Below are 19,062 nucleotides of genomic sequence, written 5' to 3' on the forward strand. Positions count from 1 at the left end.
CTAAAACCTGATTTTTGGAGGTTCTGAGGGCTGGTGCCAGCTGTGAGGACAGATAAGGATGATCTGGCTGGAGAGCTGCCCTTCATATCCTGTGGGTCTGCATGGAGTGTCCATGAACACAGAAAGGCTTCAGCTCTGTGGGGAGGGTAATGTCACTTTGGGAACCTTCCCCTCTGCCCTGCCTTTCTCAGTTCATGGAGTTGATGGTTTTTTCCCACGTTTAGGTTAATCGTTTTCTGTGCTAAAACAGAAAGAAAACTCTCAAAAGATAAAAGGACTGTGGCATGTGCCTCTTTTGGGGGTCACTGGTTCCCCAGTAGTCCCAGCCTGGGTACAGCACGGGCCCAGCCTGGCATGGCAGGAGCTGCAGCCCCAGTGTTTGGAGGGCAGGGGCAGATGTGGGAGCCTTGGTCTGTGTCCATGTGTGGATGGGGATAAAGCAGCCTCAGGAGCCATCTCTGTGCAGGGTCAGTCCCAGCTGCTTCTCTCTGTGCTTGGTGAAGATCCAAACCCTAAAGGTGACCCCAAAACACGCCTGCCTGCCTTACATGTGCACCTATCCTGGATTTTTTAATTATTATTACTAATCCACTGGGTGGTTCAGGCTCTGTTTTGCACAGAGCTGGCACCATCACCACACCCCCCGTCCTGACCATGCACACACCCTGTTCTGGGTCTCTGGATCCACAGAGGAACCATCACTTTCCCACCTCAGGGGGTGATGCTTCCCTGGATGCAGCTCAGATCTGCTGGACTCCTTTCTTCCCCTCCCTTTGCCACTGTCTCACTTAGCAGAGTAATGAGTTAACCAGCAGGGTTGTTAGGGCTGCTCCCAGCTCCGGTGGGATCCAAACTCTGGGCAGGGGCAGGATCCAAACCCTGGGCAGGGAGAGATCCAAACCCTGGGCAGGGGCAGGATCCAAACCCTGGGCTGGGGGTGGAGCTGCACCGGGTGGAAATTTCTCACCGCAGACTTCGCTGGGGCCAGACATGTTGTAAATTTTACAAGAAAAACACTTTACAAACCAGAAGTCCAACTCTTGTGTGCAGGGAGCTGCTAATTAACAACTTGGAGGCCATGGGAGCCAGGGAGCCCTCACAGAGCCTCCTGGTTCTGAATCAGCCTTGGAAGATTTGGGGGCCTCCATCAAGCTTTAGCTTGGAGAGGCTGGTGATCCCTGTTTCCATTCTCCCGTTCCTTCCCAGCTTGCACACAGGATCCCTCAAATCTCCCAAACTCTCCTAGAAATAACACTTAAAATCATCCTTGAGAACAGGATGTCCAGGGAGGCACGGGATGCTGAAGATCTAACTCAGGATCTTTGATCTCTGCAATTGTTGTCACACCTCTGGGGAGCTCCACGATTGTGGATTCCCCACGCTGCAGGTCCCGGAGTGTCCCCTGCCCTCCCAAATCCCAGCCTGAGCTGAGTATCTCCAGCATGGTGGAGCTGCTGAGGGACAGGGAGACTGTGATGACAGTGGTGGGGCCTTTGGCAGGGATGGTGCCAACCTTCCCTGCAGGTTTTGTGAGATTTGCAAGGCTTGTGTTTAACTTCCCACCTGATTCCAAGCTCCTCATTCCGGGGCTCATCGTGTCTGCACTCCCGGATCTCTGCATCCCCTCTGCCTTGGTCCGTGGGGGTTGAACTTGCCGTGTCCCTCCTGGAGAGCCACCACCACCACCCCCTGTGTCAGGAATGCTGGTGGAGAGAGGGATGTGCTGGAGGTTGGCCATGGGGGTGGCAGAGCACAGCACAGGGCTGCTCCTGGTGGGAAACATCCCTGGCTCCATCCGTGCAGGGACAGGGGTGGAAGGAGCCTGGCGGTGGGACGGGACAGAACCAGGGGAATGGGGACGATGATCATTTTTTAGATGTTGTTGGCTTTAATAACTGTGGTTTTCCTCTCAACTGTGATGAGCACGGGGCAGGAACCCCACGAGGCAGAGCTGCCCTGCCTGGGCCGTCCCACCGGCGCTCCGTGTTTTCCATCTCCTTTCTCTCCCGTTTCCCGTAGCAACGGAAATAACAAACTTTGCCATTCCGAGGGGTTCGCGGAGCAGCTTTGCCTCCATGCTCTGTGTCAGTCACAACCCCGCAGGTACAGCTCCCGGGTTTCGCTTTCCCACAGTGTCCCCTACTGCTTGGAGTCCAAATTCCAGTCAGGAACACGCTGAAAAAGGGGGAAAAAAAGAAATCTTAGTGAAGTACAAGGCACAGAAAGTCACCCAGAAGGAGAAATGGGTTTTATGGAGCCTCAGCAAGAATCCCTGCGAAGAGCAGGAATGTGTGGATTCCTGTGGGGAGGTAAATCATAGGATCAGAGAGTATCTCGAGTTGGAAGGGATCCCAGAGGGATCATGGAGTCCAATTCTCTGCTTCTCTCAGGGAGAGGGTCCAGCTCTGACACTGCAGCCTGGGCTGCTGATCCCGGAGCTGCTCCCTGTCAGTGGCTCCAGGAGGAAGGAATGTAAAGAGGATGGATCCTATGGAAGGAATAAAGAGGAGACAGGAGTTGGGAATAGAGGAGTAACTTTGTTCAGTTTTCCCTTGGATAACACAACAGGGGAAGACAACCTGGTTTAAAGTGAGGGATGGATTGTCCTTTCAAAAATGTGCTGTAATTGTTCCCCTGGGGAGTTTGCTGCTCAAATGAATTATTTAAATCAAGTATTTGAGGGCAGAATGGGCAAGAACACTCCAACTGTGGCAGAGATGAGACAAACTCAGTGGAGCTCTCCCTGCTCCCCACAAGTGCCAGAGTCTCCCTCTGGACCTTGAGGTGTTGGATCCCATGGAATGTTTGCTGAAACAGTGGGAAATTCATTGTTTACCACCCAAATGAGTTGAAATCTCTCCCCAAAGACCACACAGGAGCCTTTAACGCCGGTGACACTCCAGGACAAGCCCAGCAGTGCCTCACATTTATATTTCTTCTTTCTTCCCCCAGACCTACGAGCAGAATGAATGGATAATCCACTTGGCTGGGAAGCTGCTGGCCCAGGAAGAGGAGGCCTTGTCCTTGATGGCCACAAACCCCTTTGCAGGCAGAGAACCCCCACGGTGAGTCTGGAGTTGTCCCAAGGGAGCTGGAAGCGCCCGGGCTCCGCGTTGTCCCCACCTTGGACGTGCCCGGGTGGTTTCTGCTCGTGGTTGGGTTTGTGTTTCGTGGCACCCAGGTGGTCTCAGACAGGGTGGGTTTGCTGAGGACACCAAGGTGCTGCCAGCACCGTGATGCCTCCCTGGTGAGGACCCTTTGGATGAGCCCATTCCCAGGCGGGTCCGTGGAGAGCCCAGGGTTGCTTCTCTTGGCCAGAACTTGGTGACTTCTGAGGTGGTTTCCTGCCCATCAGCTTTAGATTTTCTGCTTCGTGAGCTCAGTTCAAAACCCACCGTTTCTGGGGACCTCCTGAGGTGTTTCAAAGACAAAAAACAGCCCTGCAGAACTGGTTGTTTTTGTGGACGCTGGTCTTGGAATTGTTTTTGTTTTCAAGGAAGAGACAAAGCAAACATCAGGCAGGGAAAGGCACAGATGAAAACTCCAAGGTTTTACACAAAGGGAAGTTTTTCACAAAAGGGTCTGTTTTGTTGGTGAAGTTATTTTTAGCTGAGAAAACATTTTTGGGGCATTTTGGATCAACTCAAGTAATATTATGCTCTTGCTAATATTTTCCATTTGAGGCTCTGGGGATGCACTGCAAACAGGGATGGAGGTCCAGAGCACTGTGTGGAATGAACTTCCCCTGGAACCCCACGGATGTTTTTCACTCGGGATCCCAGGTGTGGGTCATATTTTGGGTCTTGGAGAGCCAAATCCAAGCATCTGGGGCACGGGCCCAGCGTGGGCCCTGAGCAACCTGGGCTAGTAGAAGGTGTCCCTGCCCATGGCAGGGGGTGGAACTGGATGATCTTGAAGATCCCTTCCAACCCAAACCATTCCAGGATTCTCTGATCCTGTGATCCAGATTTTTAGCCAAGTTGAGGGCAAGGGTTGTGGGCACAGGTGGGTGCTCACACCTGGGATGGTGGTATAATACATATAGAAATAAATAAAATATATTATTTCTTTCTTTGATTTTAAACATCCCCTCGTTGCACAGTGAAGCTCCTGGAGGGGCTGACGAGCCCCTGCACCCACAGCACAGCCCTGGGCACATTCCCATGGGAGAGCCATGGTCTGCACCATCCAACCTGGGAGTGAGAAGGTTAGACTGGATATAAGGAAGGAATTGGAAGGAATTCCTTCATGGAAATGGTTGTCCAACCCTGGCACAGCTGCCCAGGGCAGGGGTGGAGTCCCCAACCCTGGAGGGATTTAAAAGCCCCTGTGGATGTGGCACCTGGGGACGTAGGTTAGTGGTGGCCTTGGCAGTGCTGGGGGAACAGTTGGACTGGATGGTCTTAAAGGGTTTTTCCCAACCTAAATGATTCCATATCCTTGGCAGGATACCTACTTTTTCAATCCAGACCCCTTAGCAATGTTTCCCTGAGAGCAGCACCCTCAGCGCTGACAGCAACGATCACATTCCCGTTATAATTTCATTTCAGCTGTGAACAAAAACCTTAAATTCAACCCTTAGCAGTAACACCTGGAAAGAAAAGACAGTTCCATGTGGCTGTAGCTCCAGAGGTTTCCAAAGGCCCATCCCTGTGCCCTCGCCCAGGATCCAGAGCCCACCTGTGGCTGCTGCCAGCCTTCATTCCCACCATGGCCCTGCTCCCTGCAGTAGCTGGGTGGAAAAAAAACCCCTAATTTTCCTACCATATTCCCCCCCTCCCTCCACTCTAAAGGGAATTTTGAGACTTAATTATTTTCATTCCCTGCTAGACTAAATAATTAGGGGAAGGGACTGTTTTCCATAAGAACCTTACGCTCCATCCTCCACGGAGTTTGTTCTGTTAATGGAAACTCTACACCTTAAATAGCCAAGGGACTTTCAAAATGAGTTAATGCCTTCGAAATGAAATTTCGGAGACCAAAGTTTGTAGGTTCCTTTACAACTCAAGAAATTATAGTATTTTTTCAAGTGTGATAAACTTAAAATGAGAAACAGGTGACTGATTAAAAATGAGGGTATTGTTGAGCCCAGCCTGGCTGAGCGTGAAGCTGGACTCGGATCCCGGGGATGTTTGGGGGAATGTGGATTTACAAAATATTCTGGAGCAGCGGATAGTTCATAAAACACCAGCCCTCATAAATCTGAACAGGAGGGCTTTGGCTGAGAAATTAATAAGTGTTTAACACACCGTCATGGAAACAGGCTGCAACAATAAAAGAAAACAAAAATCAGATTTGCCTACAGGAGGGGGGGAAAAAAAAACAACACAGGTTTTTTGGGTTTGACCTGAAGTGTTCGGTGACTCTGATATTAAATCATGTTCACTTTAGGACTTTTATTCCAATTATAGTAGCACTTTGTTGAAAAAGCCCCAACATGTGTGTGAAGCCCTGGATTTGTAGTGGTGGTGTTAGTGAGGGAGGTGGTGCTTCCCTTTGGATGCTCCCTGGCTGCAGGAACACGGGAAGAACGTGGCATTTGGGATTCTTTTTTTTATTATTTGATTGCCCATTTATTTCCCAGTTGTGCCAGAGTTACAGGACTTTGTACTTGATGCACATTGGGCTGGATTCCCAGGCTGTGGAAGTCACTGTGGACCCTGGTGGAAGGTGTGGAGGTGCTTTTCCATGGGATCTGTGGAGACATCCCAAGTCATGGGAAAGGCTTGGTCATATTTGGACATTGTAGAACCCAGTTTGGGGCTTGGACCCCCCCAAAAATGGTTAAAGGGAATTCTGGAGCTGTTGAAGGCAGGCAGGGACTGGGATTTCCTGGAAAAATCTGGGTGCAAGGTCTCTCCCAAAATGTTTTTGGAGGAGACAGGAGTGGTGCTTATGGGCACCTGGGAGGTGACAGGATCCTCTGAGGTAAAAATGTATAAATATGGGGGGGTTGGCTTTCCCACAGGGTTTCATAAGGGAGATGTTTTACTGCAGTTTGTTTCTTCTTTCCTTGTGCACTATAATTGAAAAGAAAATCTTTAATTCATCATCAGTGTTATGATGTCAGATATTATCAGAATGAAATGATTCCATGGTCCTGAAGGAGAGTTTAAGGGATTTTCTTTTGGTAAGAACAACCTCAGTATTTCAACATGAGGGAGGGCAGAGCTCATCCCAAAACACCAGGATTTCCCCCAGGGTGGGAAATCTGATTTCCAGTCACCTCTGGTGGCTGTGGGGCAGCTTCCCCATGGTCAGGACAGCACCACGTGTCCCGTGGCCATGGGATCTCTCTTCCTTGGTGATGTCAACCAAAGCTGGAAGGTTTCCTTCCCCCAGGGGTTGCTCAGCCTTTGGTACAGTCACAGACTTCGAGCCTCCCTTTCTAACTGTTCCTTGGGGGAAAAAACCCACTTTGCCACCTCCCCCAAGGGAGTTTTGAGGACAAACTGCCCATGGGATGCTCTTGCCAGACCTTGCAGGAGCCTTGGGGGTCAGTGGCATTGAAAAACAACCCATAAAACTGCCCTTACTCTGCAGACTTGGGCCCAGCTGGATTTATGATCCCTCCCACTACCAGGGCAAGAACAGGCGGGAGAGCGATGATGGAGGCTCTGTTACCGTGATGGATTTGTGCTTTCCACCACCACCACTTGCTCCCTGATTTACAGCAGAGTGGGAAACCCTGAGATAAAAGAAAAACAACCAAAAAAAAAACCAACCACCCCTCCCAAACCCCAAAGACGCCCCCGTGTTTTGGTTTCTTTCTTCCCCCTCCCAGCCCTGTCAGGCCATTAATTCCACCAGAAAGCACCGGCTCGGGTGTTTTCCCTGGAACCCCTCAGCTGTTGCAGGGAGACAGCTGCACCCTCTGGAACTAATTACAGCTGTCTGGGAGATTTACCCTCCATCCCAACAACTCCAATATTGCTGCTAATTTTTAACACGTCCAGTTGGGCGATGTCATAAGGGGCTGATATACGAGCGACGCCCCGGCGGCCGCGGCGCAGCTGCTCCCGGGCATCTGCGGGGCTGCAGGCCCTGCTTCTCAACATCAGGCTGATTATTTTTAGCCTTTCTGCCCTCCCTGAGGCCGTGGCCTTGCCCAGTCTGGGTGGGGATGGAGGGTGGGTGCTTGCCCAGAAGGGTGGTGGGTTCTCCTGGGTGATCCTCCGCCTTCCGTCGGCTCCGTCGCTCTCCTGGCACCACCGTAGGGCTCAGAAGTTGCCCAAGGGGCCTTTGTGTGCCTTGTTGTTGTCATAGCAGAGAGGGTTTGCCATCTCCTTTGAATGCCATCCAGTCCCACCCCCTGCCATGGGCAGGGACACCTCCCACTATCCCAGGTTTCTCCAACCTGGCCTTGGACACTTGCAGGGATGGGGCAGCCACAGCTTCTCTGGGCAACCTGTGCCAGGGCCCAACCACCCTCCCAGGGAACAATTTCTTCCCAATATCCCATCTAAACCCACCTTCTTTCAGTTTAAAACCATTTTTAAATGGTAGCTGGTGCCTGTTGCTTCCCAAGGACCCAGGAGGAGCTGTGTTTGCTCAGTAAATCCTGGGAAACTGCTTGCAGCCAGGATCATCCTTCCTGACCCATCTGTCTCCTCTGACCCACGAGTCAGTGACCACCTGGGCCCTCAAACTCCTTGTGATGCAGGTGAGGTCCCACAGCTCCTTCCTGGCCTTCTTGAAGATGTTCCCATTTCTCCAGGCTCCCGCAGGTTCAGTCTCCTGCCTCAGGTGGGCTCCAAGGCCTGTGGGTCCCTTCCACCAGCTGGAAGGTCTTTGTGTGAGCCCCAGACTTGCACAAAACACCAACACTTGCTGCTCAGGTGACCTGCCGTGGTGTCCTGCTCTGCACACGGGTGTCTCACCTCGGTTACAACCTGTCCTGGGCTCCAGGTGGGGCTGGTACACCCTGAAATGATGGACTCTGGGGTGTTAATGCTTTCCCTGTGAGTGCAGGAGGGCGTTCACTCCCTGAATCCCAGGAGGAGGGAGCGGGAGCAGTGAGGCAGCGCCGGAGGAGTTGGGAAATCCCGTAATTTCAGGATTGAGGCACCCAGGTAGGTTATAAATACTGGGAGAGCTTGTAAACTCTGTGAGCCCTGAAATGAGGGGCTCCAGTGAGTATTAAACTCTGCAGCTTTTACATCATGAGCCCTGCAAAGAAATATTCCCACGGGTTCCAGGTTTTCTGCCTCTCTCCCACAGCCCCTAACCCCGGGAAGGATGGAGAGGATGGATAGCTCAGGGTGTGGATGCTGCTGCTGTGTTTGGATGCTCAGAGGGGTGTTGGTGTCCAGAGGCATTCCCACTGCAGTTTTTCCTGCTGCAGCCATGGGAAGGCTCTTTGGTTCCTCTGTTATCACAATGGAAAGCTCCAGGTCTTGTATCCCGGAGAAGTTGGGGGTGCAGGAAGAACTGTGGGCTTTATAGCTCATCCCTGGGCGAGTGGTTCAGCTCCTGGAAGAGCTCATCTCCATGGAGCTTACAAATTCCACAGCCCATGGAGCTGTGCAGCTCTGTCTCCATGGATCTTATCCTGGGGTGGACCGTGCATCCCAGCATTCCTGGTGGAGCAGACTGGGGGAAGCCCCCCCAGGGCTGGGACAAGTGGTGGCTGAATTTAGAAGTTGAGGAGGGTTGGGGAGACTCTCAGATTGATTTGGGCTCTGAGCAGAACTTTGGTTGGATAGAAAGGCAAAGTTTGTGCCACAAAAATGCCTCCTCAGTGGGCCGTGGTCGCTTTGATGCTCACACGGTTCTAGTTTTACACGCCGGGGCCTTTGATGGCAAACGTTTTAATGGGCAGGGAACAGATGGGAGAAATCATCCCAAATCAGATGATAGATAGGAGTTAATCTGGGCAGGCAAGGCCATTGGAAAGGATGAGGAAATTTTCATTCCAGAGGGGTTGTGGGACAGCCCTTGAGGTTGGGGAGAAGGTGCCTGTGGCTGAGCAGAGACATCTCCTGACGTCTGGGTCTGCCCCAGAGCTCAGGTAAGGCAACTGTGCTCTGCATCCCTAGAAAACAGGAGTTTTGCCAGGTGGGATTTGCAGATAGTTCCTTCAGCATGGGGCACACATGCTTTGGGGGCACATGGAGGTGGGTCCAGCTTGGGAGATGCTCTGCTGTGTCCAACCTGGCCTTGAACACTTCCAGAGACGGGGCAGCCACAGCTTCTGTGTAAAAAGTGATGGGTGTGATGAACACAGAATTCCAGAGCCCTTTTTGTTGGAAAAGACCTCTGAGACCATCGAGTCCACCCTGTACCCCATCCCCACCTTGTCCCCCAGCCCAGAGCACTGAGTGCCATGGCCAGGCCTTCCTTGGACACCTCCAGGGGTGGGGACTCCAAACCTCCCTGGGCAATCCATGTCCCCATGGTCTGGCAGGAGAATCCTTCCTGTCGTGCCCAGCTGGGCACCAGCAGGATTGGAACTGAGCTGTTGGGATGGGCTGGCAGCAAACCTTTAACTGGGCACAGCCTTATCCATGCCCTGCCCTCTGCCCCGCTCCCCTCGGCGTTCCGAAGGCGAGCACTAATGGCAAATCCATCGGAGTCATCCCTAATTATTTTAGCAGTGGGAAGGAACTTCCCGGCTGGCCGAGGCGCCGCCCCGGGATCCCGCAGCTGCGGGAGCGCCGTGCCCCGCTCAGTAGCAGGGTTTGTATTTTAGTAGTGGAGCAAAGCGGGTCTAAATGAGCACTGACATGACTTTGACATTTTTATTTTGTGGGGTGTTTTATGAACTCGCCCCGCGACGGCGGCGACGCGCTCGCAGGAGGGAGCGGCGGGGGGTGTTACCGCGGGCCTTGTCAGCACCCCGACATCAAGGGGGACCCAACCCCCCGGCCCAGGGCGTGGGCAGCTCCCAGAGTGTTGCCCGACACTGCTGAATGCTGCTTTCTGCACTGCCTTCAGCCCTGCTCCGCTGTCACCTCCCGGAGCAGCCACGGAACAGGAGCCGCGCTCAGAAACCACGGAGCTGGGCCAGAGGGATGGTGGGGCAGCTGGGGTGGCAGTCAGACCCTCTCCCTAAAATATCCCGGGCAGAAATACTCCAGAGTTGCCTCAGAAATACTCCCAGAGTTGCCTCAGAAAAGAAAAAATTATATTATTCCTGCTTTTATTATTATTCTTTTCAGCTTGGCTGTGGAGAGGTGCGTGGGGAGTGCGCGGGCCGGGGGTGTTGAAGCTCCTCTGCCTCGGGCATCATTCCCATTTGGATGCCGACGTTCCTAAATGGCATCAAGAGGGGCCCAGGAGCTCCCCAATGTCTTGCTCCAGCAGGGATGGCTGTGTTGGTGCTGCCAGCTGTGGGCATCCTGAGGATGGATGGATGGATGGATGGAGCACCGGGATGCAGAGCCAGCCAGGCTGGACACCCTCGAGCTGATTTCTCCATCCGGCTATGGAAAGGCTCAAAAACTCCCAATCCCAGCAGAACAAAAATGGGATCCGAGGGCTTTGTGCCTGCTCCCAAACCCTGAGCTCCTGTGCTTTGTTCCTGCAGGTGGATCCGTGGGGAACACTTCAAGTACAAGTTCAGCCGGCCCGGGGGGAAGCACGCCAGCGAGGGCAGGTGGTGGATTCGGAAGAGGATCGGGCCCTACTTCCCCCCTGTCAACCTGCAGGGCCTGAAGAAGTTCTATGAGGACAGGAATTGGCCATTCCCCGTGAGGGACTGACGGAGGAGGACAGAGGGGCATAAAGGACCAGCTGGGGAGAGGGGAGGAGGCAGCTCCCCTTCCAAACATGTCTTGCCTCTCTGTATTTTTTATCCATATCCTTGTTTACACACCTGTTGTGGAAGATTCCCAGCCAACCTGTCCACCTGCTGGTCTGATCTGGTTTTTTCCCATCTCAGTGGTTGATTTCTTTTGCCAGGCTCTTGGAGGTCGTCAGCTCCAGAATTTGGGAAAGAGGTGAACAAATACCACGACGGGTTTTGGGCAGGTGTTGGGGTTGCTTTGACCACTGCATTGTGTGATGGCTGTAGAGGTGCAGGGGGAGATTTTGGGGAGGTCTCCTGACTCAGCAAGTGTCCCTTCCCTGGGGCTGGGCATCGGGCAGGGCTGTCGGATCCTGCTGCTCAGACAGCTCGTGTGGAGGTGAGTTGGCCTGGCACAGGGCACTGCTCCTCCATCCCATCCCACCCCATCCCACCCCCATGTGCACCACCAGCACTAAGACAACACAGTTCCTTTATTCCCAGCACACTGTCCCCACGCTGCCCTCGCTGTCCCTGGGGAGGGTCTGGTCACCACCTTCTCACTGCAGGTTCAGGACTGTGTGTCCTGCCTGCCTGGCATGGTCCAGCTGTCCCACAGTTCATTCCTGGGGCAGCATGGAAAGCCAGGCTGGGTAATTAATACCCCCAGGCTGGGGAAAACAATGCTGGGGCCTCACCCTGAGTTTCTGTTTGCGTTCGAGGCTCCCCTCTTCTCTTTTTGGGCTTAAAATCACCCCAGATTGTCCCACCACGTGGGTTCTGCTGGGTGAGCCCAAATCTGCAGTGGGAGCCAGAACAGGAACGTGGACACATCTGAAACAGCATCTGGCCAGGCAGTTTGTCCCACCTGATGGCTTCTCAGCCTGTTCTGCTGCACGAGCTCCTTCTGCGGGGAGAAACGAGATCAAAGCAACACACGAGCCCCTGTTCTGGGCTGCCTGCAGAAACCACAGGTTTGCTGAGAAACCCCAAATAGCTCCGTGCTGGAGCGGCTGTGTGGGCTCTGTGACTCACCCCGAGGACAAGCACAGCCCTGTGTGGCTGCTCCATCCCTGTCCCATCACTGCCAGAGCAGCCGGAGCCGCCGGGTCTGCGCCGGCCCCTCCGGCGTCAAACAGCTCCTGTGTTCCCTGGGCTGCTTAAACCTCCTGTTTGCTTAAACCTGGGATTTATAACTGAGGGGTTTTGTCAGCATTCCCAGGGCTGAGATCTGCCTGTCTGGGGACCTGCTGGAGGTCGTGCCAGAGGTGTTTGCTCCAGGAGGAGCTGAGCATCCCACGGGCACGATCCAGCACCGCCAGCACCACGGCCACGCAGCCAAGAGGGAGAGGGGCAGGGACAAGCCCAGAAAGGAGCTTTCCAGGCCTTTCCCTCCGAGTTTTTGGAGTGACATTCACCTCTTCCCCTCCAGGAAGGAATTCCAGTGGGCAGAAAGCTGCAGTAAGGATTTCACCCTTCCAGGGCAGATCCAGCCCAAGCCACGTGGAAGGAGAAGGCTGTTGCTGTGTGCCAGGCTCAGAGAGGGTTGGGGCTGGGACAGAGCCACCCTGCCCTGGGCCACCAGCCTGAAGGGACCAGTGGCCACCATGGGAGACAAAGGCCCTCCCCAGGGCCACCAACCTGGAAAGGACCAGTGGCCACCATGGCAGACAGAGGTGGTGGCCACATCTCTGCGTCCATGCCCGGGGCTGAGCTCGTCCCCTCCCACTGCCAGAACCAGCTGATTGTGGTTTCGAAAGGAAAACGGGTCAAAACTGGGGAAAGTGAACCAGGAGGTGACCCTGGCACCGGCACAGGCACTGTGGGCTGTGGGTGTGGGCACAGAAGTGCCATTTGCCGTGTTTCTTCCCACCTTTTTGCCCACATGTACCAATTGGGCACCACCCAGAGCGTGTTCCTGGAAAGGGATGAAAGCAAACAGCTCTTGAAAAACCAGCAGGAGCTTCAAGGGGGGGTTATTTTTCCTGAAAGTGTTAAAAAGGAATAGAAGAAGGAGCCCTGGGAGGACAGCCCAGCCCTGAGGCAGCCCCTGCTGCCATCCCGGTGTGGCTCACTGGGATGTGCCAGCTCCCGTGGGAACGGGGTGACAGGTGAGAAATAAGGTGAGTCCTGGGGGTTGTGGCATTTCTTTGGGTTTGAGGGAGAATCTGGTGTCATGTCCCAGTGTTTGATCCCTGTCCTGGTGACCCAGGGCTGCGAGTGGACAGTTCCTTCCCTTCTCCAGTGCACATTTCCACGGGGCTCCCTCTTGTTTGGGGTTGATTTTCCTGCCAAGCTGCTCCAGTGGATGCAGCTCAGGATGGATGGAGGCAGCAGGAGGACCCTCATGTGGCCTCATGCCTGGGGAGCTGGGGGGGTTTGAGGTCCTGTGGGACCAGTGGTGAGGCTCTGCAGGGTCCTGGGAGGTGCTGGAGGGAGCTGGGAGGGTCAGACATCCCAGCTCCTGGCCACGGGAGAAAGCCCCTTTTAGGATCCCACCTCCATGGTGGCACCCCTCCCTCTGCCAGGGGTCTCTGCCTTGGGATCCTCCAGGCAAATCTGGGGGATTTATGGGATTTTAAGAAGTGATTCTGCCCCTCAGCTGTGGTGCCTGTGCTCCATCCTGGCCATCCTTCAGCTCTAATGGGAACAAACTGGGCAGCTCCAAGGTCTCCGTGGCAGCCTCAGGGGTGAGGGTGTCCCCCTGGATGGGTGATGGGTGACAGACACCCCCTGGACATCCCTCATGGGCTGGACACCAGCAGCAAACAGTGCTGGCCTCCCCCCTCCCCAATTTAATTAATTTCTTTTGCTTCCCAACCTCTGGGTCAGGGATAATGGATCCCAGACCAGCATTCCCATTCCTGTTTGCTGCTTGTTAAGCTTTTTTTCCTTTTTTCCCCCCTTTTTTTTATCTTTTTTTTTAAATCAAAACTCCCTGCTCCGCTCCTGGAAGATAATACCCATTCAAAGGCAGAGGGAAGGTGCAGGCAGGGGATTAAATTGGAAACGTTTCCCTGGGACAAGATTTTTGAAAAGAAAAGAAACAATTCTTCAGAGCGGGGTGGGGGGGGTGAGGAAATCGGAACCACATTGTGTTATCTGTTGGCTGGAAGGTTCTGTGGAGAGGTTTTTTTTCTCCCTGAGCTGTGCACTGGAGGGAAAAGGCTGTGGCATTCCTGAGGCAGCGCCGTAAATCCAGGGGAAGGATAACTCTGGCTGGGGCTGCTCCCGCCCAGCTCTGAGTCTCCGGTGTCTTTGAAGAGGGGATGGGACACAGGGGCACCCACCAGGAGGATCAGGGTCCTGACAACATCCCCACCAGCTCTGGGGTGCAGGGTTTGGGTCCATCAGTCAAAACCAGGATGGGCTGAATCCTCTGGGACAATGTTCTTGTCTTGGCTGTGTTTTCCCGGCTCATGCCCTGACCTGGAGCCTGATCTGATCCCACTCCCTCCTCCTGTTTGTCTGTGAGGTCCAAGGAGGTGCCAGGGCTGAGCCATGGCTGGGCTGCTCACCCCACACCCACCCTGGGCAGCTCAGGCTCCACCATTCCCGGGAGCACCTCGGGACATTCTCGGATCAAAACCGAGCTGGTTTAGTTTTGATTTTCTTTTCCTAGATGGAAGTTATTGACCCTTGGGGTATTCCAAGTATATAAACTTAGTATTAAGTGAGGTATAACTGAGTTTTTTCCCTTTTTTTCTGAGATTACAGGCTTTTGGAAGCACGAGACCCCCTTGCAAGCCCAGCTGGGTTTGTGTTTCCCCACGTTCCCACCGGCTGGGGGGGTCGGATCTCAAGCTCATCCCGCCTGCTCTTCCCCCAAAACACGGAGCCTCCCCAGGTTTCTTTCTGAATCCCACATCTAGGTGTCTCTTCCTGTGGTTGCTGCCAGGGAACAGACAGTGAGTGTGTGCAGACAGATGGGGTTTAGCTCATCCCTCGTCCATCCAGGGAGTGGGTAAATGATCCGCACGTGCATCACTTGGGAAGCCCCGGCAGTGGGGTTTGGAGTGAGCTGGAAGGGATGATGCCCATGTTAGTGGGGTGGTGGGATGGGATGGGGCCATCCAGGGATTCCCAGAGGGTCTGGATACTTTGGTCACCTTATTACCCTTCCCAAACTCTGAGTTTTGGCTCAAACTCCATTGAATATCAAGTGGAAGGACTTTCAAGGTGTTCCCTTGAAACCATCTGCCCACCTCCAGGCCCTCCAGGAGAGGTGTCTTCTGGTGGTGAGGTGGAAACCTGTCCTGTGTGTTACTGTGCCACGGCTTTACTCACCCCCAGGAACTGACTGTTCACCTGGGAAATCCTTAATGAGGGATTTCTGTTTGGGAGTTTGGTTTTCCCACTGGAGTTTATTTCTGCTCCAACTCCATCTTTGCCAGGTTGGTTGTGAGGCATCTGCCCCTGGCCAAACCCCCTCCAACCAACAACCTTCCTTTATAAAACCCTCTGGGGTTGATGTAAAACCCTTAAAATTTGGGGAGGGAAAGTCATTCTTTCCCTTTGGTTTAGAATTATACAATCCTGGAATGGTTTGGGTTGGAAGGGACCTTAAAAGTCATCTCATTTCAACCCTTCCACTATCTAGGTTGCTCCAACCTGGCCTTGGACACTTGCAGGGATGGGGCAGCCACAGCTTCTCTGGGCAACCTGTGCCAGGGCCTCACTAAATCCACCCAGGTGACCTTTTCAGACATTCCTCTGGCTGAAAGCGTGGATTTGGTTTGTGTTTTGGGAATGTGGTCCCCTCAGTGAGGAGCTCTTGGAGAACATGAACTTGTGCCCGTGGCAGGTCCTGGTGCAGGAATCACCAGGCATTATCCACAATGCACCAACCCCGAGATTTCCTTAGTCCTGAATCATTTCTGAATTGGAGTTATTTATTTTAAAGTAGCCAAACTCCAGTCTGGGAGTTCCCTTAGGAAATCCCTGTAGCCATACACATTCCCTGCTCCCAGCTGCTTGGAGAAGCTGGCTTTACTTTAACACATATTAAAGGAAAAGGGTTTTTTGCCTTCCCAGTAGATTAAGTTTGGCCAAACAATTCAGTGTGAACTGCTGGGCATGAGGCACAAACCTGTAGGCTAAATTATCCAGCTGCTACAAGTTTAGACCAGCATGGGATGAATTTCAGGATCCTATATTACTTTCCATTTAATCTGATTATTCTGGGCTGGAGTTCCTGGAGGGTCTTCAGGTTATTGTCAGTCAAAAGAATCTTTAAAAGCTTCCATTTGCACTCAACTTTTCCCATTCAAAGTCTATTTTCATTATGGATCAATTTTAATGAAAAAAATGATTCTCCCAACTCCCTGCTTTTTTTCCCCTTCCCCAGTTGGGGTTAAAATTGAAGCCACAATGGGGTCTTGCCACTCAAAATCCTGTTTTCCTGCTTTGCTGAGAGTGTTGGCTTGGTTGGAGGAGCTTGGGCAGACAGTGAGGGGGCAGATAATTTGGGAAGGCACCTTCTGCACTCCAGTGATGCTGCCTGGTACCCAACCCATCCCTCACTGGGAAAACACGGAAGTGGCTTCAATCCTGGGGGGATTCCTGGCTCCAAAGCCTTGGGGGCTGATGCAGGACTAAGTGATCTTTAGAGTCTGTTGCTGTTGTGTCACTTCACGGGCTGGTTTCTGTGGGTTGCCTCCTCTCAGCTTCCAGCCCTGGGAGCACCACAGGGGGGTCCTGGTGGGAGCAGCCCCCCCCTGGGGCTGGGAAGGCTGTGAATCCTGGTGGGAGCAGCCCCCCTGGGGTTGGGAAGGCAGTAAATCCCACGTTCTGTGCTGGGGACCCTGCTCAGGTCTGGCTGGTGCAGGAGTGGCAGCTTGGTGGCACAGGGTGGCTTCGGGCTTCCTGGTGCTGAGCTGAAGGCACCTCCCTAGGGTGTGCAGCCTGCCTCACCCCAGGGATGTGGAGGGAAAAAAAAATAGAGAAACATCTAGAAATAATCCCCATCTTCTTTATTTATGCAGGATTTTCCACGGGATGTGCTGGCCTGAATCTTCTGGAGCCCAGGGGCCATCAGTGCTGCTCTGGTGAGTGGTGCCACTGAGAGTCAGGGGAGGGTCAGGGTGGACAACAGGAGGAATTTCTTCCTGGAAAGAGTGGTCAGACATTGGAAGGGCTGCCCAGGGAGGTTTGGAGTCCCCACCCCTGGAGGTGTCCCAGGAAAGCCTGGCCATGGCACTCAGTGCTCTGGGCTGGGGGACAAGGTGGGGATGGGACACAGGGGGGACTCCAGGGGCTGGGAGGGCTTTTCCAGCCTCAGTGGCTCTGAAATCCTGGGGATTTGGACCGTGCCAGCCTGGGCTGCAGGGACATCCACATCATGGTAACTTGTCACTGCCCAAACTCCTCGGTTTGCTTTGGAGCTGCTGGCAGGTGAGGAGGAGGAGGCTGAGCTGTGGGATCATCCCTGTGCCAGTTGTGTGTCCCACCCCAAGGCATCAGGGACTTCCATCCTGCTCTGTCCCTTTATTTAGGTTTAGATTAGAGATCAGGGAGAAATTCTTCCCTGTGAGGGTGAGGAGGCCCTGGCACAGGTTGCCCAGAGAAGCTGTGGCTGCCCCATCCCTGCAAGTGTCCAAGGCCAGGTCGGAGCAACCTGGGCTAGTGGAAGGTGTCCCTGCCCATGGCAGGGGGTGGGATGAGATGAGCTTTAATGTCCCTTCCCACCCAACCCATTCTGGAATTCTATGATCCCCCCAGCAAGCTGGTGGTCAGGACAAAGCCCTGCCCCCATTTTTCCACAGTCAGTGGGATTTTGCCACCAAAACACCATGTTCTCCCTGCTTTCCCTGGCACAGGCTGGGATCTGGCTTCCTCTGCAGTAGCAGCCCTGGATAAGATTGCTCATGGCTGAGCTTTTCCCTGTGTGTGCCGGGTGCTGGGACAACCCCACCACAATCCAGCACCTGCAAGCGGTTAGTTACAATAATAAATAAGTGATAGATTATCAAATAAAGCCTTGGCTTCGCATGAGGTCATCCCTGCACCACGTCCTGGGTCTCCCAGGGTTTCTAGGCAGCTTTCCTGCCGCTCCTGGGCTAAAATACCTCTTGTATCAGTCAATAAAAAACTTGTCAAGATTAAAGAATCAATTAGGAATTAGCCAAAGGGGCCAAAGCGTAACCCAAACACGCTGATAAAATCCAGTAGGTGATTATGGGAATGGTTCTTATTTCATTTCACCTTGGAAAGGAATAATTGCTCGTTGTAGAGCATGGAACAACCCGAGCTGGGTATTTTTCCAGCTTTATAGGGAAGGAAATTCTGGTGGTGGGCTGACAAATGTGGAGACAAGCCACAGTTTAGGGCTGAACAGGCATTTTTTGCTCCTTAATTTGAGGAGCATCATCCACTGGTTGGACTTGGTGATCTTGGAGGTCTTTTCAAGGCCAGGTTGGACAGGGCTTGGAGCCACCCAGTCTAGTGGGAGGTGTCCCTGCTCACGGCAGGGGGTGGGACTGGATGAGCTTTAAGGTGTCTTCCAACCCCAACCATTCCGGGGATTTTCCACGATTTGATGCTGACAGGATGGGGCAGGGATGCACCACAGCCCCTCTGCTCTTCCGCAGGCACAGAAATACAGGACAAAAACCAGAAGCCTGAGGTTTAGCTGTAAAACCTCTTGCAAAAGCTGACTTTGCCCAGAGATGGCAGGGAGGGGACGGAACGCTCCAGAGCGAGGAGTTGGGCTTCAAGTGCAGGGAAGGATCCCGATCCCGGCTCGGGGGCTGCGTGCCGCTAATCCCCTGTTTATTCCCCGCCTGGCCGCGCCGCCCACGCTCCCGAGGCTTTTGTTCCCTAATTAGGGCCGGGGTGAGCAGATCCCCCTGCGGCAGGTCGGTGTCGGCACGGCCGCATCCTCCCCCAGGGATCACATCCATCCTCCTGGAGTGGCCCCAGGCTCTGCTCTTTCAGGATTATTGCAGCCAAGGAGCACGATCTAAACATGGATAAGGGATTTATGCTTTTAAGAATCATCGGAGGGATGGGAGTTGTATCCAAGGGATGAGCTCTGGCAGCCGGTGCAAGGCAGGAGCAGGGTGGCTCTGGCACGGGGGTGTAACCCCGGGTGCTGCCCCAGGGCTGGTGCATTTAATTGGCTCATTAATCCCTGTCTCGTGGGCCAAATTCCAGGGCCAGCTGCTGCCCTGGAGTGGGGTCTAAGTGGGAAGGTGGGATCTCAGCGCTCCAGGTTGTAGATCCAGTTTTGCTCCCCTTAATGTGTGGAAAGAGGCAAATCCCTGGTGTATAAATTAACTATAATTATTAGGAGAAATGTATCATTAGTAAATAGTTATTAATAGTTAATAATAATG

At 53.5% G+C, this 19,062-nt stretch overlaps 1 protein-coding gene across 2 annotated transcripts in view; it reads left to right on the top strand.

Moving 5' to 3' along the window:
• LMF1 (lipase maturation factor 1) overlaps positions 1–10,848 on the top strand; it is a 157,767-nt gene extending 146,919 nt beyond the window's left edge. For both annotated transcript variants that reach the window (XM_064673375.1, XM_064673376.1), the window contains 2 exons: positions 2,953–3,065; positions 10,529–10,848. In XM_064673375.1, coding sequence (XP_064529445.1) covers positions 2,953–3,065; positions 10,529–10,703 — 288 coding nt within the window. In that variant the 3' untranslated portion in view covers positions 10,704–10,848. The remainder of the gene's footprint in view (positions 1–2,952; positions 3,066–10,528) is intronic.
• The last annotated feature ends 8,214 nt before the right edge of the window (positions 10,849–19,062 follow it).

Source organism: Pseudopipra pipra, chromosome 16, assembly GCF_036250125.1.
Source record: "Pseudopipra pipra isolate bDixPip1 chromosome 16, bDixPip1.hap1, whole genome shotgun sequence".
Classification (NCBI taxonomy): Eukaryota; Metazoa; Chordata; class Aves; order Passeriformes; family Pipridae; genus Pseudopipra; species Pseudopipra pipra.